Genomic DNA, 20372 nt, shown 5'->3' with positions numbered 1-20372 from the left:
TGACAGGTATGTATCAATTTAGAGGCCCCACCGAAATGCTCCTTGCTATGTAAGTGGCGTCGGGGGTCCCCACTTTGCATTTTCACTTAGGGGCTCCTAGGTGCACTTGGTTTTAAAACAACACTGCCAATGTGTTTTTAAACTTTTGATTCCCATATCTTGAAATTCCTGAAAGCTGGGATGCTAATTGTGATAACTACTAACTCAGAGACCCCGGTGCACCCTAAAACTTTTAAGTCATTTCGACCAACAGTTTAGGAGATTTGTGCACAGTGAGTTGTAAGGCCATAGAATATGCAGCCTTTACATACACAGTTATCACACTGTGCTGTCAATGACATTACACACGCCTACTTGTACACGCCCGCTCAGGCAGAAATATTTTACAGGCAGCTTTTCCTCCTTTTTCTTTTCTTTTTTTTTTCAGCACAAGCTAGCAGATGTGGCGTGGGGCTGCTTTTGTCCAGATCTCATCTTAGCTGTGCTGTTCCTCTTAAGGGATCCTAGCTGAGCACAGAGCAGCCCCCACCATGATCTGTTCAGAGGATTAGAGCTGCTAAGAGGTGAGGGAAGCAAGGCAGTTGGGCACTCAGCCCACCAGAAAGGGGCTGGGAAGAACTATGCAGAGGTCGTCTAACGTAGATCCATGAACGACAGACATTCATCATAAATAATTTTTAACAACAATAATTGAGCATGTGTACACAGCCTTAGACATAGGGTTGTATAGGCATGCCTCTGTAAAGGTGAATAAGACCTATTGGAAATACTGGTATGTATGTACAGGTTAGTGATCCAGATTGCCTAAAGTCTTAACTTCAAACTCACTATGTGCTATTACAAACAGTAAAAATTTTAAAGATTCAGTCATTTTATTCTTTTTTTTTCAAGAAAGCGCAAAAGTCACAAAAAAAACATAACAAAAGGAAATTGTAACAACACTCTAACAACACGCCCCCTTAGTTGAAAGCTGCAGCTGTTAACTACTTCCAGCCACCCCTCTTTAGCTACTACCGTGTTTCCCCGAAAATAAGACACTGTCTTATATTTTTTTGGGCTTCCAAAAACACACTAGGTCTTATTTTCAGGGTAGGTCTTATATACTTTTTTTAATGAAAAAAAACACTTACCATATTCCCAAATTCCCCTTACAAATTCCCCTTCTGATCACTCTGTGCTTTTTTTCCACTGTTCGGCAGTTAGGACATGGAACAGCAGGTGGCGCTGTGCCGGTTTCTTTCCTGCTTTACAAACAGGAAAAGACACGATGCTGGCAGAGGAGAGAAGAGAGACGTGCTGCAGCCAGAGACACACGCAGGATCGCGTATCAGGTGAGTATATTATTTTAATTTTTTTTTTTAACACATTTTTAAGGGCTCACTAGAACTAGCCTGGTTACATACACTTCAGCTTCTGACAGGCGAAGTGCATGTAATATCACTCCGCCTGTGACAGGAGCCGGAACTACAAGGAAAGCATCGGCTTGTGCGGCTGTGTGTTAGCCCGCTGTGTGTACGCCCGCTGTCTCCCGCTCGGTGAGTACTGTTTTAATTTATGTTTGCTTTTATTTTTTTATTTTTTTTTTATTTTTCTACTAGGTCTTATTTTCGGGGTAGGTCTTATATTAGGGCAGGTTGGGGGGAAAAGTGCTAGGTCTTATTTTCGGGGTAGGTCTTACTTTCGGGGAAACACGGTATGCAGTTTGAAACTACATTGTTGTACATTTGAAGAGCAGTGGCAAAACATACCTCCCCAACTTAGAAGAGCCTGATTATTCAAGGCAAGCCAGCAATTCTGGATGGCAAAAAAATGTCATCTACATTACTGGGAACTCGACACTATCAGTCACTTATCTTAAGAAACAAATATGATTTTCACTGTAGCTATTGGAGGGCTTAAAAATGGATTCCCAGGCAAAACAAAGGTGTTTTCACTGTCTGGTTTATACGGTTGAACAGAGGTGAAATAGGAAGTTGCTGAGTCAGTATGTCAATTTGCCTCCTACCTGGTTGTGCAGTGTGGCAGGTGTGTGTAAATCACGGGTTTGTTTTGCATAGTCACATTGTTAGGTTGAAAAAAGTCCAAGTTCAACCACTAGGTGAATAGACATATCCCAGATTAAAACCCCATTTCCAGAGGAAGGCAAATAAACCCTGGTTCAATTTGCTTTAACGGGAAAAAAATTCCTTCCTGATTCAATGAAGCAATCAGATGTTCCCTGGATCAACAATCTCTGTTACCTGTACTTAGCTTTAATACCCAGTTAAATTTTGTGGTTCTAGAAAAGCATCCAGCACCCTGGCTGAGCCTATTCCACGTTTTCACAAACCTTACAGTGAAAAATTCCTTCCTTCCGGAGCTTCAACTTCTTTTCATCCAGATGCAGAGCACCCTCTTGCCCTTTGTAAACCTTGTGACTGGTGACCAAACTGGACTGCATATTCCAGATGTGTTCTGATCAATGCTTTGTACAGGAGCAGGATTATGTCCTGATATCTGCAGTCTGTTCCTTTTTTAAAACAAAGTTCTTAGCTTTAGATATTGCAGCTTGACATTGCATGCTGTTATTAAGTCTATTATCTGCCAGAAGCCCCAGATCCTTTTCCATTTCTGACTCCCCCAAATGTGTTTACTGTAGACAGTATGAAGTAAGCATGTTGTTAGCTCTCAAGTGCATACACTTGTACACACAAGTGTACTTTACATTTCTCAATATTAAATGACATTTGCCATTTGGCTGCCCAATCAAACCGTACATCCAGGTTTGGTTGTAGATTATAGACATCCTGTATTGACATTCCATTACATTACATTACATTATTGACATTACATTCCCAATTCCATTACATAGTTTGGTGTCATCTGCAAACAGAGAAATGGTACTTATAATGACTTTTCTAAACCTATTGACCATAACTTGCACATTACCAGTCTATGGGGGTACTGTGTCAAATGCTCTAGCAAAGTGAGCACGGTGGCTCTGAGGAAAGTGCTTTGGCCTTTGCAGAGCTGGGTCCCGGGTTCAAATCTCTTCCAGGACACTATCTGCATGGAGTTTGCAGGTTCTCCCCCTGTCTTCGTGGGTTTCTTCCCGCATCCCAAAAAACATGCAGTTAGGATAATTGGCTTCTCTCCAAAATTGACCTTAGACTGCATTAAAGATATATGACTGGGGTAGGGACATTAGATTGTGAGCCCCTTTGAGGGACAGACAGTGACATGTCTTATAGACCTTGTACAATGCTGTGTAATATGGCGCTTTATAAATACTGTATAATAATAATAACACAGGTCAACCAAAAATGAGTTTTGGTATTCATTGGAAACCACAGCAAACTTTTCTGAATCAGTTTTTCGAGCAGATTTCAGATCTGTTTTCAGTTTTACCCTAACGTACAGTTCCTGAGTTATGAGTACTAATATAGTTAACATTGTACGTGCATGTATTTTGTACTAAAACGTAAGCACCAAGTGAATGTTAATAATCTTCAGTGTAAAGTAAAATAAGGCACACTGTGGTATAGATTTCAACTCACTTTACTGCCTGTTACCAATACTAGGTGCCTAGCAGTTGCCAAGTAGTCACTCAGGAGTGGTAAATGGCCCAGTTTTTTTACTGCTAATGTGAACTAAGCCTAACTTGTTACACTACATTGATCACACTATTCATACAAGGGATTACAGTTTGGCCATAATACAACAAAAAAATGGAAAAATTGAACATTCTAACAAGCCAGACATTAGAAAGTTTGAACAAAGTATAGGAGGTAGGTAGAACACTGGCACAATAATAAGGGTTACTTAAAATTCTAGGTTTACTGACTGTATCCAGTCTTTTTTTTTTTGCCCACTTATTTTTTTTTTTTTTTTTTTTTTTTTACCATCTGCCTGAAAAAAAGTTACTGAGGAGAACACTGCACATATATTATCATTTTCAAGCAGGAACTTCTCTGTGTGGTTCTTTATCAAACTCTCTTGGACCTTTACAACTATGGAAATTAAACTTGCCAATCTGTAGTTATTTGGTAATGACTTTGCTCCACTTTTAAAGATAGGAACCACAGTGGCCTTATGCCAATCCATTGGTACCATACCAGTGACTAAAGAGCCAAAAAATTAGAAACAATGGCTTTGAGATAAATAAACTCAGCCCTTTGAGGACACATGGACGTAATCCATCAGGTCCTGGTACTTTGTCCACCTTAATTTTGTCCAACTGTTTCTCAATCATATTCATTTTGAGTCATTGTGGTTTATTTAACACGGTGACATTGCTATTAGAAATTTTGACTTCAATGCTGCCATTTTCCTTTGTGTACACAGAACTAAAAAAAAGTATTTAGTAAATCTACTTTTTTTTATATTCCCAGTTACCAACTCGGATACAACCTTTTAAGGGGCCTACATATTCACATCTGATCTTTTTGCTAATATTATATATATGTATGTTTTTTTTTTAATTTGGGAATTTGCCTTACTTTCTTTTGCAATCTGTCTTTCATTTTGAAGTTTACACATTTCATCTCCTTTTTACATATTTTGTTATTTTCTTCATAATTTTGTATTCTTTTATTTATAATGTGTAAATGAAGGGGATCCTTCATTTTTATATTTTTGGAGTGCCCTTTTCTTTCTCTTTATTGTTTTTTTAACATTTGTGAGCCGTATAGGGTTTAATTTAAGCCTTATAAACGTATTACCCATTGGAATACATTTTTCAGTGTGTATGTGTAGAACAGACTTCCCATTTGTTTTTTTTTGTTTTTTTAGGGCAATATTGTCTTCCAGCCAAAGTCACAGAGAGTCGCCCTTAATAATGGAAAAGTTGCTCTCTTAAAATTGAATGTTTTTTTCTTTCCTGTTTACAACTTACATTAAATAAAATCATATTATGGTCACTGCTACCCAAATTCCCTTTTATGCACATTTGTTCAAAGCTCTGCATTGTTAGAAAAAAACAGGTCTGGTAGGGTTTCTTTTCTAGTTGGGCTTCTATAAACTGTACCATAAAATTATCTTGTATTAAGTTCATAAATGTCCTTATGTTTGCTGTACCTGTAGTGCTAATTCTCTAGTGAATGTCTGGTAGTTAATATCCCTTATTACTACAATTCTTCCAGCCTATGCAGCCCTTTCTATTTGTAGTAGTAGTTGATTCTCTATTTCTTCTTTCGCATTTGGGGAACTATAGCAGACTCCAAACTGTGTATTATGCATCCCCATATTCAACTCCACCCATAATGTACCAACCTCATCAATTGCTCCATCAACAATTTCTTCTTTAACATTCACTTTTAGATCACTTCTCACATACAGACAGACACCACCACCTTTCCGTTTTACTCTGTCCTTATGAAAGAGAGTGTAACCAGGAATAATGACAGCCCAGTCATATGAAGAACAGAGCCAGGATTTAGCAATACCAACTAAGTTATAATGCTCTTAATTCATTAAGGCTTCCAACTCCCCTATTTTCTTTACCAGATTTCTAGCTTTGGTGAACAGGCTGCTTAAAACATTGCTGCATTTAACAGCACTGTTTGCTAAACTCTTTTATTTTTCAGTACAATTAGTACTGTGCAATCCAATGTTTGTGTGTAACGTTGGAAACTTTTATACCGTTAAATAAATGTAAGTACATAGTATGCATAAGTACAAATATCCCCAGATCCCCAGTCTACCCCTCACTGGTGGCTGACCCCTGCCTGACGTTTCTGCCATTTTATTTGACTGTCTCACCCCCGTCTGTCGTAGAATAAACATCCCTTCACCATTCCCATAATCTAATCTATTAAATACATCTTTCCCCCTAGCACAGCAGACCCCCTTCCATTTAGATGCCATCCATCTCTGGCATATAGGTTGTACCCCAATGAAAAGTTAGCCCAGTGCTCCAAGAACACAAACCCTTCCCTACACCAGGACTTAAGCCATGCATTTAGCTGTCTAAGCTCCCGCTGCCTTTCCATGTTGTCCATGGCACAGGCGAAATTCCAGACAATATAACCTTAGAGGTCCTTCCTTTCTACTTAAAGCATAGCTCTTTAAACTGGTTTTGAAGGATCCTCCATCTTCTGTATATCCTGTCATTGGTTCCAACATGGACCAAGACAGCAAGGTCATGCCCAGTCCCTCCCAGTAATTTGTATACTTGGTCCACTATATGCCGAACCCTGGCACCAGGGAGATTGCAAAGGAGTCCGGGAGACAAATTGTCAGTCCTCCTGATCATAGAATCCCTTATGACAACCAATTGTCTTCGCCTTCGTGCATTGCCTTCCCCACCCCTACTAGATGGGCTGCTCTCCAGGCTGTTGAGGGTAGCAGTAACATCTGAGTCTGCCATATGCACATCTTCACATAGCTTTGGAAATTTGTTAAGGTGCTCAAACACAAGGCTGGCCTTCCTTTTCTGGAAGCCCCTACCACTCCCTCCAACTACAGTAACCCAGCTTCCTACATGTTCATCCTGATTGACCTCTCTACCCTCCACATCACTCTCAGGGCTTTAAAAAAGTGATTTTTTTTTTTTTGAATAATGAAAATATTTGCTTTCATGGTGTGTGTTAGGGTTCCCTCCTAACAAGAATTCTCACCAACCTGTAAAAAAATGGTAGTAACAAAGTTATCAGAATTAAAAAAATTCTTAATTTGATATGCATATACCTTTTCTTTAAAACAATTTCCTTTATTTTTAGGTATTTTGATATTAGTAGGTGCATTTCATTAAAGCTTATATATTTTCTTACTAAATGCTTACTATTTGTTTTTACACTGTGCTTACCTTTAATTAAACATGTTTGTGTTCTTTACCATTTTGTGATAAAGCTTCACTTTAATAGATATTAGAGAGAAGGCATCTTTACCTCTTCTCTAATATCCATTAAAGTGAAGCTAAATTGTGTAAATGGTTTTGAGTGACCAGAAAAATGTCAGCTTTTCCTAGGGCTTGTGTGTTAGAAAGTAGTGTAATAAATAACTTTCACTCTGGGCTCAGGAGTGCCAAATCTCTGAAGACAGAATTAATATGTACCTCTAGATACATCTTGTTGACAGCCAGTGGGGAGAAGAACTTAGACCCCACTGAACAGGAAACAATATTCAAACTGTGTTGACAAATGATAACATTTCTATTTCTCTGGGTTCCTAAGCATCAGCCATTGTTCAAAAGCTTTACTTTACAACAACGTTGAAGGCTTGTCGGTATTTGAGATTGAATTGGTTCTCGTTGTGTTCATTTGTCTGACAAGCAAAAGCAAGAAGGGTTTAGGCTGTGCATGGCAGCTTCACCATGAAATATTTATACCAATTGTAGCAGCGGAACAGTTTAATTCTGCTCAAAATTTCCACAGCTCTAGGCAGACACCATTCATCACTGCATGAAAGTAAATAGGAAAGTGTACATCATTTAAAGTTTTAAGGGAAGGCCCTTGGCTTATGTCAAGCATCAGACTTCCGCAAATCTATTATCCTCGTCAACTTTGGTTTTATCAAGTTTTTTTTCAAGTGTCATATTAAAAGGAGCTTTGTGCCATTTACCCAAATGCAAAATCACTTTTATAAAGATAAATCTTTTTTGTTGAGCAAAGTAAATTGTTATACTCGATACTTAGTCTTTTTTTATTGTGCCTAAATCATTAAAGATTACTTGTAGATGGACTAGTTCCGCACATTATAAACTAGAGTGGTACTTCATATATTCATATGTCAATAAAAATTGTTATTGCCTCTATACCTCAGGTTATGTGGGAGGGTTTTTTTTTTTTTGGTTAATTGTATTGTTTATCTATAGTAATCATTACTGCTAATAGTACATTTTGCCCTGAATAGTTTATCAGTTTGGATCCTCAGTCCTTGTCCGCCTATTGCAGCTGATTAACATTAGTTATTTCATGCATACTGGATTTTTTGCAGAGAAAATATCTTAATATTTTGTGACCATCTCCACTAACTAGAACCACTGTTCAATCCCATATTTTAATTAGGAATCAAGGTAACCATATAATGTAACATAATTTTATAAAACTTTCAAAATATTTTAAGTTTAAAGCCTGTTTTGTGTAAATGAAACACATCATGCTCAATGAACATTTGACTGTACCCGATGTAAGAGTTCCTGCCCATTCAGGAATGTTGAGTAAATATTTTACTTTTTTTCTAGTTCATAATTAAGAAAAAAAGTTTTTTAACATGAAGATTCTCGCTGCAACTAGATGTCTTTCCAGTTTTCCTGAAAAAATACAAATGATCAGTTTAATAAAAGTAACTTTTTTTGCCAACAGGTACCAAGGCTACATTGGTGCTGCTCTTGTGCTTGGTGGGGTTGACTGCACAGGTCCTCATCTGTATAGCATTTACCCACATGGATCAACAGATAGGCTACCCTATGTCACAATGGGTGAGTTCATTTCAGGCATGTTTTTTTTTTTTCTGCAGAAATTTTTTTTTCCTGTTAACAGTATTCATAATTTCTTATGTTAAATTATGTCTGTTATCGAACAGGCATTTTGATTCTGCTCGGAATGTTTGTTTCTAATCTTGTCTGGCATGAGTCTGTATGGTTTTTGATGTAATAGGCTGTTTGTCATTTGAGCCTTTTCTGAAAGTGAACCTAATTTAAGAATTTTCACTTTACATAGAAAGGTAGACAACCCTTTTATGTAAGGTAAAAATTCTGGGTTTTTTAATTTTTTTTTTTTTTTTAAATGCAACACTTATTTTTGCAGCACTTCCCCCCCTAGTTCCCTATCGCCCAGGCAATTGAGAATGAATGGGAGCACAAAGCCTCCCGGGATACCTACATCACGCATTCCAGGAGGCTCTTGGCTGCTCCTTCTGCCCATGCCCAGGCATGCGCAGAAGGAGCCCTTTCGTCAAAAATGGAAAAAAGCCAATCTCACGCATGCACAGTTGGATCGCCAAGTTTTTTCCAAAACTACTTCATCTGATCTCACGCCTGGGTCGGGTGAAGTAGGAAGGGGAACCCGGAAGAAGAGAAGATGGCGCCGCCTGAGAAGCTGGCCCGAAGACGGATACTGGATCAACGTGGGACCCGAACCTCCGGACTGATCAACTGCGGGATTGAAAGTAAGTGTATTTTTTTTTTTGTTTTGGACACTTGCGTTCACTTCCTTTTTAAGTCTGGAGCAACCAGGTTTGTGCCCTGTCCCCATTTTGACAACTCTATTGTTCTCCAGATCTCACTGGACTCTGAGCTGGACAGCGACATGCTAAGCTGAGCTTTTCAAATGAACCTCTGGTGTTGTCTTAAGCTATGTACACACGTCAGATTTTTATCGCCCGATCATCGGCCAATTATCGGGCGAAAATCTGCCGTGTGTACAGTCCGTGTCGTCCATCGTCCGGACGACCGACCTGCCGGATCCACGGACGATGGACAACAGCCGATCCTAATGAAAGGGAAGGGGAGAGTGCGCAGCAGGGTGCCGCTCTGTCGCTCTCCCCCTCCCCTCTCCATAGAGCATGAACGGTGCTGTATGTACAGCACTGTTCATGCATCGTGCACTCCCTTGTCGTTGGAAAGGATCGTGAAAGATCCTTTCCAACGACAAAAATTGCAAGTGTGTACGCAGCTTTACACTCACAACTTTTTCAGCTTGGAGACCCCAGATGATAAGCTGAAAAGATGTACTACCATGAAAACAATTTCATTGCTAGTGTTCTAGACAGGAATGAACAGCATCATGGCCTTTTATATTAAAAATAGAAACATCTTTTTTAAGTACAGTTCTAACAGTCTACTTGCACCTACCTAACCACAAATCAAAGCAATTTTAATAAATCAGGAGAGGTGTAATTTAGAGCTATGTTTGCTATATATTGCCACCCCTCTGAATTGCTGGATGACCAGTAGTCATAATTGGACATTGTGCTTATACAGCACTTTATTTTAAAATTTTGCCTAAAGGTATTTGATGTTTTCACAAGAGAATTCTTTATTATGAGATGGTTTTTAAAGACCTTTGGTTAATAACAAATTAAAAATTGTTGGAATCCTGTGACTTGGCAATAGATAAAAAATATTATAGTTGCAAATTAAGTTTATTTGCTGCTGATCTTCTAAAGAAGTCTTTGTGATTATCTCCCTGGCGGTCTAAATATGTCAGTATTTTATGCCAAAAGTGGTTTTGCATGGAAGTTTATTTTACATTGTAGGTCTATAATTCTTAGGCAAAAATCACCAAAATATGTCCAATATTTAATAAATTTAATAAACTTTAAATAAATAAAAAAATCTGGTAAACCATGGGTGCATAAAAATACTTAAACCTGTAAAACCTATATATATATAATGATTCCTTTGTATTGGATTCAATACAGTTATTTTGAATTGAATCCAATACAAAATAAGTTGAATTTCTCACCGAGCCTCCCGTACACACCGTTGTCAACGGGGAACATCAGTGCATTCGCTTTTAGCATGTTATTTTTTTTTACCTCTAACCATATTCCGGGGGGGATTACCACTCGGGGGTAAAAAAAAAAAAAAAGACACACTGGTATCAGGCTTTTGTGGTGTACACATTTTACTGGTAGTAAGAATAAACACATGGTTGAATTCACAGTCCAAATCTAAATTTTTATGCATCGGGCTATACAAATATCAGGACAAAAACATATTGTTCTTACTGTGTTCTGAAATTATTTAAACCTTAATAATTTAACACCGATTCTGTGTTATTATATATCAAGCCAAAGCAATGTGTGAAGAACACCCAATGTGTAAAAGTACATCCATAGTTCTCCCCAGAGGTTTTTAGCCGGTTGCTCCGCCCGGCTGATTTGAATACCCCGCCCAGCTCTCGGCAGCTCTCATCCTCGGATGCACGGATCTCAGGCTGCTGTGTGTCATCCGTTCAGAGCATTACAAAGTTGTAACAAATAATTGGGAGAAGGTAGAACACTGAAACAATAAGAGGTTACTGGTACCCATGGCATAAACAACTGGGTGCACTAAATTTGCCGTGTTTTGCCACACACCCTTTTTTACCACCCGGCTACAGCTTCCTACCACCCGGCTGAAAACAATTTCTGGGGAGAACACTGACATCCAATGATTCAGCTTGTAGAACCCCCTAAAGAAGCAATGACTTGACGTAATCATTTTTATGAGTTTCATTCTTTCACATCATTGTAGAGGAATTTCAGCTCACTCTTTACAACATTGAATAATTAGTGAGGTTTACAGGCATTCATTTATGCACAGCTCTCTTAAGGTCCCAGTACAACATTATCAGATTGAGGTCTGAACCTTAAATCTGTTTTTTCAGCCATTCTGTTGTAGAGCTGCTGGTGTGCTTGGTATCATCCTTTTGCATGAATTCATGGTTCATGGTCTTAATGATTGCAAGGTTCCCAGGTCCTGTGGCTGCAAAACAAGCCAAACCGACACCACCGTTTTTGACAGTTGGTATGAGGTGTTTTTTGTTTTGATATTTTGTTTGTTTTTCCAAACATGGGTCTATGCATTCTGGCCAAGCATCTTTACTCATCTGTGCAAAGGACATGAAACTTGTTGTTTGTTCAACTGCAGATTTTCAAACCTAAGCCTTGCTGCCATGTTCTTTGAATGCCAGTGCCTTTCCTCCTTGGCATTGTGTTAACACACACCGGAATACTCCAGACCAGCAAACTGCCAAAACTTCCAACTTTTTGAGGTAGTCACTTTTGGGCATGATCAGTAAATTGAACGCATTAGATTATTAGCTCCAGGTTACTACTTACTCTTCTCTGGTCCAAGTGATAAGAGTGAGTGATTTTCAATTAATGACCAGGTTCTGTCACTGCGATGACTGGTGACTGGTCGGTAATCAAATTGGTATTTTAGCTAGAAGCATGGGGAAAGACCCAGTCTGACTGACGGTCTGCAGAGTGGAGACCGTGTAGGAGGAAGACAGCTGGAGCCCGGAAGATCGAAGTGGAGACACCATGTGGCTCCACACTTTACAGTTTTGTACAGTGTAGTTGTCAGAGGAGCCAGTCATAAGTGAGGGTGGTCGGAACAGGTAAGCCGCTAAATGTTGTAAAATGTCATGTTCTGTTCATCTGAGGTTGCATTTTTAGGACATGCTGTTTGTTGTATAACAAAACCCTAGATTTGAAATGTGTATATTCTTTCTTTCTCTCTTGACTGTAGGTATTGCAGATTGCAGATCATATGGTTATTCGTGATCAGGATATCTGTCTTAATGTTAGTGTTGCATTTCCTAATCTGTCCACTAGATGCTACCATTGTACAACATATAGTTTAACATGGTTATTTCAAACTATTTTGGTTTGTTTTATCCTAATTGCAGTGTATGCTAAATATTTTTAATCGTCAATTTTAACTTTGACATTTGAAGGAACGCTATCTTTATTTTTTAATTCAAGATGATAATTTTGGGTTAGCTCAATTTTGAGTACAGAATCTTGCCTTACTGTATTCTATAGTACACATAGTAGCTTTCAGCTCAATATTAGCATTTGCAGAAGGTTAGTAACAGCAGTGTGCTCCAAAATTTTTCACCTAATCTGCAATTCTGTACCTGTACCAACTTCAATTGGCACAGTAAGTGAGGGAATTCTTAATGGAAACGCAGATAGAAATATAAACCTGTTATTTGTTTTACACCCCTCCCCAAAAAAGAAATATGGAAGAAAAAAGGTTTTAAAAAGGAACTAAACTCAAAAGTCCCCCATAACAACAAAAATACTTACCTTCAATCCCGCAGGCTAGTCTGATCCATCCGGAGGTCTTTTCTCTCTGGTCCTGCGTCGTCCCAGCATCTGTCTTCAGACTGGTGCTCCGTGTGACGCCATCTTCTCTTTTTCTGGTTCTTACGTCACCCGACCCAGGCACGAGATCGGGTAACGTAGGTTGGAAAAAAAATTGGTGATCTCACTGCACATGCGTGAGATCGGCAGTTTTTTTTTTCCTTTTGACAAAATTACCCAAGAACCTCCCGGGATGCCTGACTTGGGTATCCCGGGAGGCTCTGCGCTCTTATTCATTCTCGATCGCCTCTTTAAGTATTGCTTTGTGAAGCTTACCTTGCAAAAAACATGTTGTAGCTGGCGTTGCCTCTAGCTGTGTGTTCAATCATAAAGTCCTAACTAAGCCGAACTAAAGTTAAAAAAAAAAAAAAAAAAAATCACACGCCTTTAATCCTGCAGATCCCTTGATGGCGCTGGACCTTTCCCCAATGTGGTCCCACTCTGTCCTGGAATTCAACTTATACAAATAAATATACCGTATTTTTCGGACTATAAGACGCACTTTTTCTTCCCCAAAACTGGGGGGGAAAAGTGGGTGCGTCTTATACACCGAATACATGTTAAATATACCGGTAATTAAAAAAAATCATACTCACCCGATCCCCTGATCACTCTGTGTCAGAGTGATTAGAAGGGGATACATTGACACAGAGTGATTTTTTAGTATTTTGTTCAGAATCTTTTTTTTCTAGGTTTTTCTCCTTTAAAATTGGGTGCGTCTTATAGGCCGGAGCGTCTTATAGTCCAAAAAATACGGTATGTATTTATAAGACTTTTATGGGTAAACATGGGTGATCCAGTAAACCTGGAATGGAGTTGCCATTGTCATTTGCTAAATGTTGGTTTGCTGGATCACATAATTCCACACAATAAAGTCTTGGAGATATTTCATAAATCACACCATTATACAATTTATTATAAATTATTATACTTTTTTTTTTTTTGATTTAGTGCACAGTTAATTTTATTTTCAAGCACTACTTCAGCTATAGTGTTTGACTCTTAGTACAAATAGTAATATTTTGAATCTGAGATTTAATGGTTCTTGTAGTAAGCACAAACATCTTCATACCTTCTGTCATAATTTGCAGACTTAAGCCTAAATAGTTTTTTGTATTTTTTTTTCATGACACAATCTTTCTTACTTGTTGCCTTGTTTAAACAGATAATTAGGCTGTTTGGGCTTTGCAGATTTGCTGTGTAAGGTATTGGGATGATGGAAGGATGTGGCACTCTATTATACGCTGATGCCAGCAAGGTGTCTTATCATTAATGAGTTAGGAATCCTAATTAGTCCACTGGAAGCTTTTTATCCCCTCACCATGGCATTTCTCTGATTTTTCACTCCAACTTTGTGATCAGTGATGAAGTCTAAACGGAATCATACATCACAGTTAAAATTTTTGTTATCCCCATTATAGCTTGAAGATGCCAACAAACACAACAATTGCATCACTTGCTATTGACATGATTAGTGTTTTATAGGAATTTACATTAACAAAATGTTACATATTTCTAAAGTGGGTTAGACATTTTTTTTTATATATTGGGTAAGAATGGACAAGCTATTAGCCAGTATACTAAAAACGTCTTCTTCTGCCACTCTAATATTACCTTAGGGACAGAATCCTGTTTACAAATAAGTACCTGAAATGATTAAAATGACTTGGCTGCACTTTTAACTCTGGGCCTGCTACATTTTGATTTTGATTGAGTTATTTATGGCTGTAATTTAGATTTAACTGTTTATATGGTGCTTTTGATTCACCTAATCTCATAAAGAGTTTCACATTTGTGATCGTTGGCTTCCTTCTGAATGAGCCATCCATTGGATAATACAGGGATTTAGATTGGATCCTGGAGGTTCAGTATAGCTTTTAGTGCCTGTTTCTATCAATATTAGTATGTATTGCTTATAAATTGTATTGCTAGTAATAATTACATAGACATCAGACACAAACCAGAAAATAAGCTCTTAATAATGAGACCAGTAGTCAAATCCAATTGTGAGATATTGACTTCAAATTATGAAATTACTAAAAGTATAGGCTGCAAGGCATTTTATATTTGCTTAGCTCTGGGGATCTGGGAACCCTTGAAATAACTTTAAGGTCTTTATGGAACCATTGCTATATTTTTATATATGCAGCTCACAATATTATACTGTGGTGGTCACTAAAAAATGCCTCCTACATTGCTGGCTTGTGAGAAGAATGTAACCTTTACAGATTGCCAAAACATTATTGGTTTTCAGATGATGATGATTGCTCTAGAAACCCCTAGTGACCCGTGGATCTAAAGACAATCCTTTTCACTATTTAAAGAGAACACATCATGTGCAGGGAACTGCATATGGTTCAATGCGATTGTATAGTGTTGTTTATATTTCTATCAACTATGTAGTTCAAGGGCTTGACTTATTTGATACAAATGCAAATAATTTCTTAGGTTTGTCCACTTATTGCTATTTGAAAGCCTTAAAGAGATTGTTCAGAGATTGTGTACAACCAAATTGCATGGTGGCACAACTGCAGTTTTGAGGGCCTCAGACAAAGGCAGGTTTGGGTGAATTTGGAATCAACACTCAATAACTGTCAGATCAGCCTACTGTTACCTGTGCAAATCAAACACTAAATAACTGTATACCATTGGCCGTGATTGGTGCTTTGTAATAAGCTGATAGAATGTACTTTCTACTTTTTGACTTTATGCATATGAATTAGAACTTCAATAATTGGTTTACATTAGGAATTAACATCTATCCTAACTTATTCATGCTTATTTTATGCAGGTTTTGTGTTTATAAAGAGGATTTTCCTTCTTGCATTTATGAATAATGCTGTGTTCCATGTTGTGGTTAGTAATATCTTTGCATTGCAGGTTATGACCAAAGGAGGCAGTGATGCTCCATAAATAGGAAGGATCATACACCCTTCACCCTATATATCAGTATTATAAAAATATTCTAGGCTGAGAAGAATTTTTTTTTTTTATACAGCATTACGTTTACTAATAAAAATGGAATTCGGACTAACATGCTCCCTCAGCTAATAATATATAATATATTAAATATTACTTGTTTGAGTGGATTGCCTAATGCCACAAATCTGAACAGACAAGTCTGCATTATTTAATGCCTGGTGTGTCACAAAATATAGCAACATAATTTATAAATATATTAAATATATATTTTTTCTTAGATTTTAGCTAATAGTTTATATCGGTTTTACCCTTTCCTTTTTTTATAAATAACTAAATAGATGATCTTTTACAAGGTTCTCATATTCATGCAGTCTGTTTGGATATTCTGGAAGAATGGAATGGAAGAATGTTGAATGCTTCATGTATATGTTACTTTTTTTTTTTATTTTTTATAAACTATGTTATTCCATAAAAACCACGGACAATTAGCATACAACTGAAATGTCTTAAAAACATCCAGCATATTATGCAGCTCTGTAGGTAATGGTTGTAAATGACAGAATAATATAAATCATGACAAATGAGGAAGAAAGGACCTTGGTCAATAAAGCTTACAATCTAAAAAGGTCCAAATATGGTAATCCCAATATGAATAGACAACAGTTGAAACCCCTTCAGGTTGCAGATTTTGTATATACATGTACCATTGAGATTTTTCCTTCATTTTCTGTCCTGAAGATGTTAGAGGAAATGAGTAAAAATCTCTCTGAAGAATCTCAACTCCAAACATTGTCATCAAAATATTTTACTAGTATACTCCTTCACAATGCCAACTGTTAACATTTTCACATTTTCTATCACTCCCTCTTGTTTTGAAACAATATTAATATTGTTTATATATTAGAGTGTCACTCATTCATTTTAAATTCTAACTTAAAAAAAATTGCTTGGTGATTTTCTACTGCTGCACTGTTATAAAAGGCTGCATTTATGTCTTTCTCCTCAGTTTTGGTGAGTAACATTAAATAGACTGTTCCCGCAACAAACGTCTGCTTTATTTAATGCCTGGTGTGTCACAAAATATAGCAACATGTTTTTAAAGAAAATAATTACCCCCCACCTTTCTGTTCTTGTGCACAAATCGGTGACCAGGTCAGGAAGTAAGGAAATATCTGACAGGGTCATAGGCGACAAAGCCTTCAAATTTATGTTGCTTCCTCTTGTCTAGTGGTTTGAAATTTCATTTCTTTCCTCTACTGATGACAACATTTTCAGAACGCTAGGAATCAAATAAATAAAAAAAAAAAAATAAAAACCTAAAAAACAAAACTAATTATATTATAATGTTTATTCTTGCTTGTATTTATATTTTTTTCCTCTTAGTATTTATTGCAAGCAATTCAGAAAAACTTGGTTAAATTATTTGATCATATTGTATCAGTCTGCATTACCTTTGCTGAAATTTCTATAGACAAAATGCATCTTTGTACTTAGTTAAGTAGGCAGTTTGGGCACAATGGATATTCACAAAATTATAATGCTTTTTTAAGGTTTATTGATTTTTTTTGTCTGTGGAGTTCTGCGAATGGACACTACAGTGCAGACAGATTTTTCCCCCATTTCCTATAAAGTTTGTTGGATTTAACCTTTTTTCTGCCAGGTCCCTAAAAGCCCCCTCGCATCCAACTGGCTTTAATATTCATAGCCAGTGTTCCTACTACTATGGATTAGTGCCAGTCTAAAACCGCTCTTCTAAGTCCTTTTACATACGCTGTAAATAATTGATGTATTTGCCTGCCATGTTTCAAAAGGATGTCCCACTCTACAGACTCAACCAGAAAATGAATGGTGAGTGAGCAGGTTTTGCTAAAACAGTTTTGTATGCTATTATGAAATAATAACTGACAGAGTCCATTTGCTGATGGAAAGCTTTCCTATGCCTCACAAGGGGTTTAGGAGATACTCTGCTTACTCAGGAGTGAAAGCATCAAATTAAACTGTTTGTGCTGACAAAGGAAAACTCTGGATTTCAGCAAACGATGCAGGATCGGGTGATTGCTCTGTCTGTCTCCAAAGCAGGCTGCCCAGGCCTTTTTATGAAATGCATGCATACAATTAAAGCCACTTAAAGTGTGCAGCCCCAGGATGTGTTCCATCAGTCTCCAGTGACCACAGCTGCTCCCTGGACACTGGCTGCATTTCGTATTCATAAATCAGCTCTTCACGCATTGGCAGCACACATCCCATAGAGTAGGCAAGAGCATCGGGAGACCAGGCCTTGTAGCCAGAATGAAAAATGATTCCGCTTGGTGGGGGCTCCTGGATTTATTGCTGGAAGAAGCAGCAAATTGAATATCAATGAGAGTGTGTGAATAGGCACCCTGTCAAGAGACCTGACACTGACGGATAAGGTTCACACATAGTGCCTTCACACCACATTATGGCTAAGAAGTCCAGCTTGCTGGGAAAGGATTGCATGTAGGTAGAAGGCTATACATCTTTATCTTTTATCGGTTGACATACTATGGTTCTTTTTTGTGATTGGAAATAAAATAGAAGCAACCTCTCCTTAGATAAGTGTGAAATCTATTTGTCTAATCCTAGTGATGATTTCTGTTTTGTGTACTGTTGAAATCTTGTAGTCTATGACAAATTGTGTAGTTAGGCATGTCCTTCCTTTTTTTGGATCTGTATTTGCGGGTAAACTACAGATAGTTAAAAGCAAAAAAAACAAATGCACTAATTTATTGCAGCACTATTATTATTATTATCTTGTATTTGTATAGTACCAAGATATTATGCAGCGCTTACAAAGTTCATGTCATGTCACTATATTAACTACTACAATATGTGTTATTTATCAAGCAGTGCGCGAACTGGAATTTGACTTCAGCCTCCTATAGTCCCTGTACAGCAGATCTCAACTGTGAGAGAGATTGAAGCAGCACAGTGGCGCCTTAAAGGCGCATGGTGATGATGATGAGAGAGCAGAATGAAAAATTAGCTCGTTTGTTTTTTTACTTCCCACAGCCTTGTCACACTCTGAGGAAGAGACAACACTAGCTAGTCAACACAACAAGTTTAATTTAGTAAACAGATACAAAATATGTTTGTTTTTTTTTTAGCTATGAAATGCCATCAAATTATAATACCCAAACTCATGTTTTTCGTCTCCCTTCCATACGCCAGATAAGCTTAGGATGCCAAGGTAGCACTATTTATTGTATTTTTTTTTAAATGGGGACCTTTAAAATCTCTATAAAACATAAAATCAAGTAATGTTGGAGTATGTGTAAAATATCAATGAAATCCATCCATTATTCAAATATGTAGGTTTACATTGCTTATGCCTTCCAAATGTTTCATTAGCCTGGCTGTACATACCATGTACTGGAGAAGGCTCAATTCTGTGCATTTCCAGATTTCATGTTTAAATCATATGTAAATATGTCAAAAAATAACATTTTTATGCACAGATACCTTATGATCTAGCCAATGTTCGTTTTCTGCCCTTGCAGCTTTTTTTCCCGTTGTCAACTATTTCCATGGGTAGCATTGACAAACATTTGCAGTTCTGCTCTGAAAGGAACAGCTAGATGCTGTGCAAAAGCACATCTTGTCTTGCCAGTGATGTAGTCTACCTGTGAATCATATCTGGTGTAAGAAGACTCACATTTTCACCCATATAGTATACAAGACTGAATAGCCTAGCACAAAAATGCACCATTATCATTTGCATTTACAAAGCTGTAAAGCACAGGACTCCCCTCTGTTAACATCCATATTTTTTGGAATGGCTGATAAAAAAAATACTTTTGGGAATGACATAAAGCTTTAGGAAGATGTATGAAATGCATTCATTAATGGTGCAGGTGATACCTTCACATACATATTATGTATCCTGCCAGCACTGGCCTTGAAAGCTGCAGAGCAGGTTCTTTTTGGCTGTCAGTATTGGCTGCAGATGGATAAGGGCCAAAATCCTGTTTAGACCCCCTAATGTCTTCATAAAGAGGACCCCTTCTTTTTGGCCTAGCTGACATCTGGTTTGTGGATTTTCTAAACCATTGCATAATCTCCAATAGGCCTGAGGTAACTGGGATTTGTATTAGGTTTGTAAACATACATGAAATATTGTAAATTTTTTTTTTTTGCCGCTTTTATTTACTGTTTTACCAACCGTTCCCACTGAGCCATTCAGTTCATTCATTCATTCATTCATTCACTGTACCCTTTACAAATGTATACATTTTGTTTTATTTGTAATACTAGTCATTTCTCATTTTCTTTCACATACTATCCTTGAACCGTGGATTGAAAATACAGGAAACTAGTTGTTGTTTTGAGGATTCAGTAGGAGAAAGGCAGCTATTCCTCCCACTTTGTCTGTTTGCACAGCATAGATGTTAAATACTAATTTACATTTTTTATTTTTCTAAAGGTGCTGGTAGTCCCCGGGTTAAAGACATCCGACATAGGGACGACTCCTATATACGAGGGGGGCTTCCCCGCTTACTCGTGTGCAGGGTAGAGGCTTGATGGGGGGGAGGGGCGGTTTGCATGACATGCAGAAGATACCGTATTTTTCGGACCATAAGACGCACTTTTTTTCCCCCTAAAGTGGGGGGAAAATCAGGGTGCGTCTTATGGTCCGAATGCATATTTTTTTACTT

The 20372-nt window shown here is 37.6% G+C and overlaps 1 protein-coding gene across 1 annotated transcript in view; it reads left to right on the top strand.

Moving 5' to 3' along the window:
* PSMB7 (proteasome 20S subunit beta 7) overlaps positions 1–20372 on the top strand; it is a 50117-nt gene that overhangs the window by 7890 nt on the left and 21855 nt on the right. Inside the window, exon 5 of the mRNA XM_072431386.1 lies at positions 8283–8398. Coding sequence (XP_072287487.1) covers positions 8283–8398 — 116 coding nt within the window. The remainder of the gene's footprint in view (positions 1–8282; positions 8399–20372) is intronic.

The sequence above is a fragment of the Pyxicephalus adspersus genome, chromosome Z (assembly GCF_032062135.1).
Source record: "Pyxicephalus adspersus chromosome Z, UCB_Pads_2.0, whole genome shotgun sequence".
NCBI classification, from domain to species: domain Eukaryota; kingdom Metazoa; phylum Chordata; class Amphibia; order Anura; family Pyxicephalidae; genus Pyxicephalus; species Pyxicephalus adspersus.
Note: the sequence above shows the minus strand (reverse complement) of the source record. Positions and strands in the feature narration are given on the sequence as shown.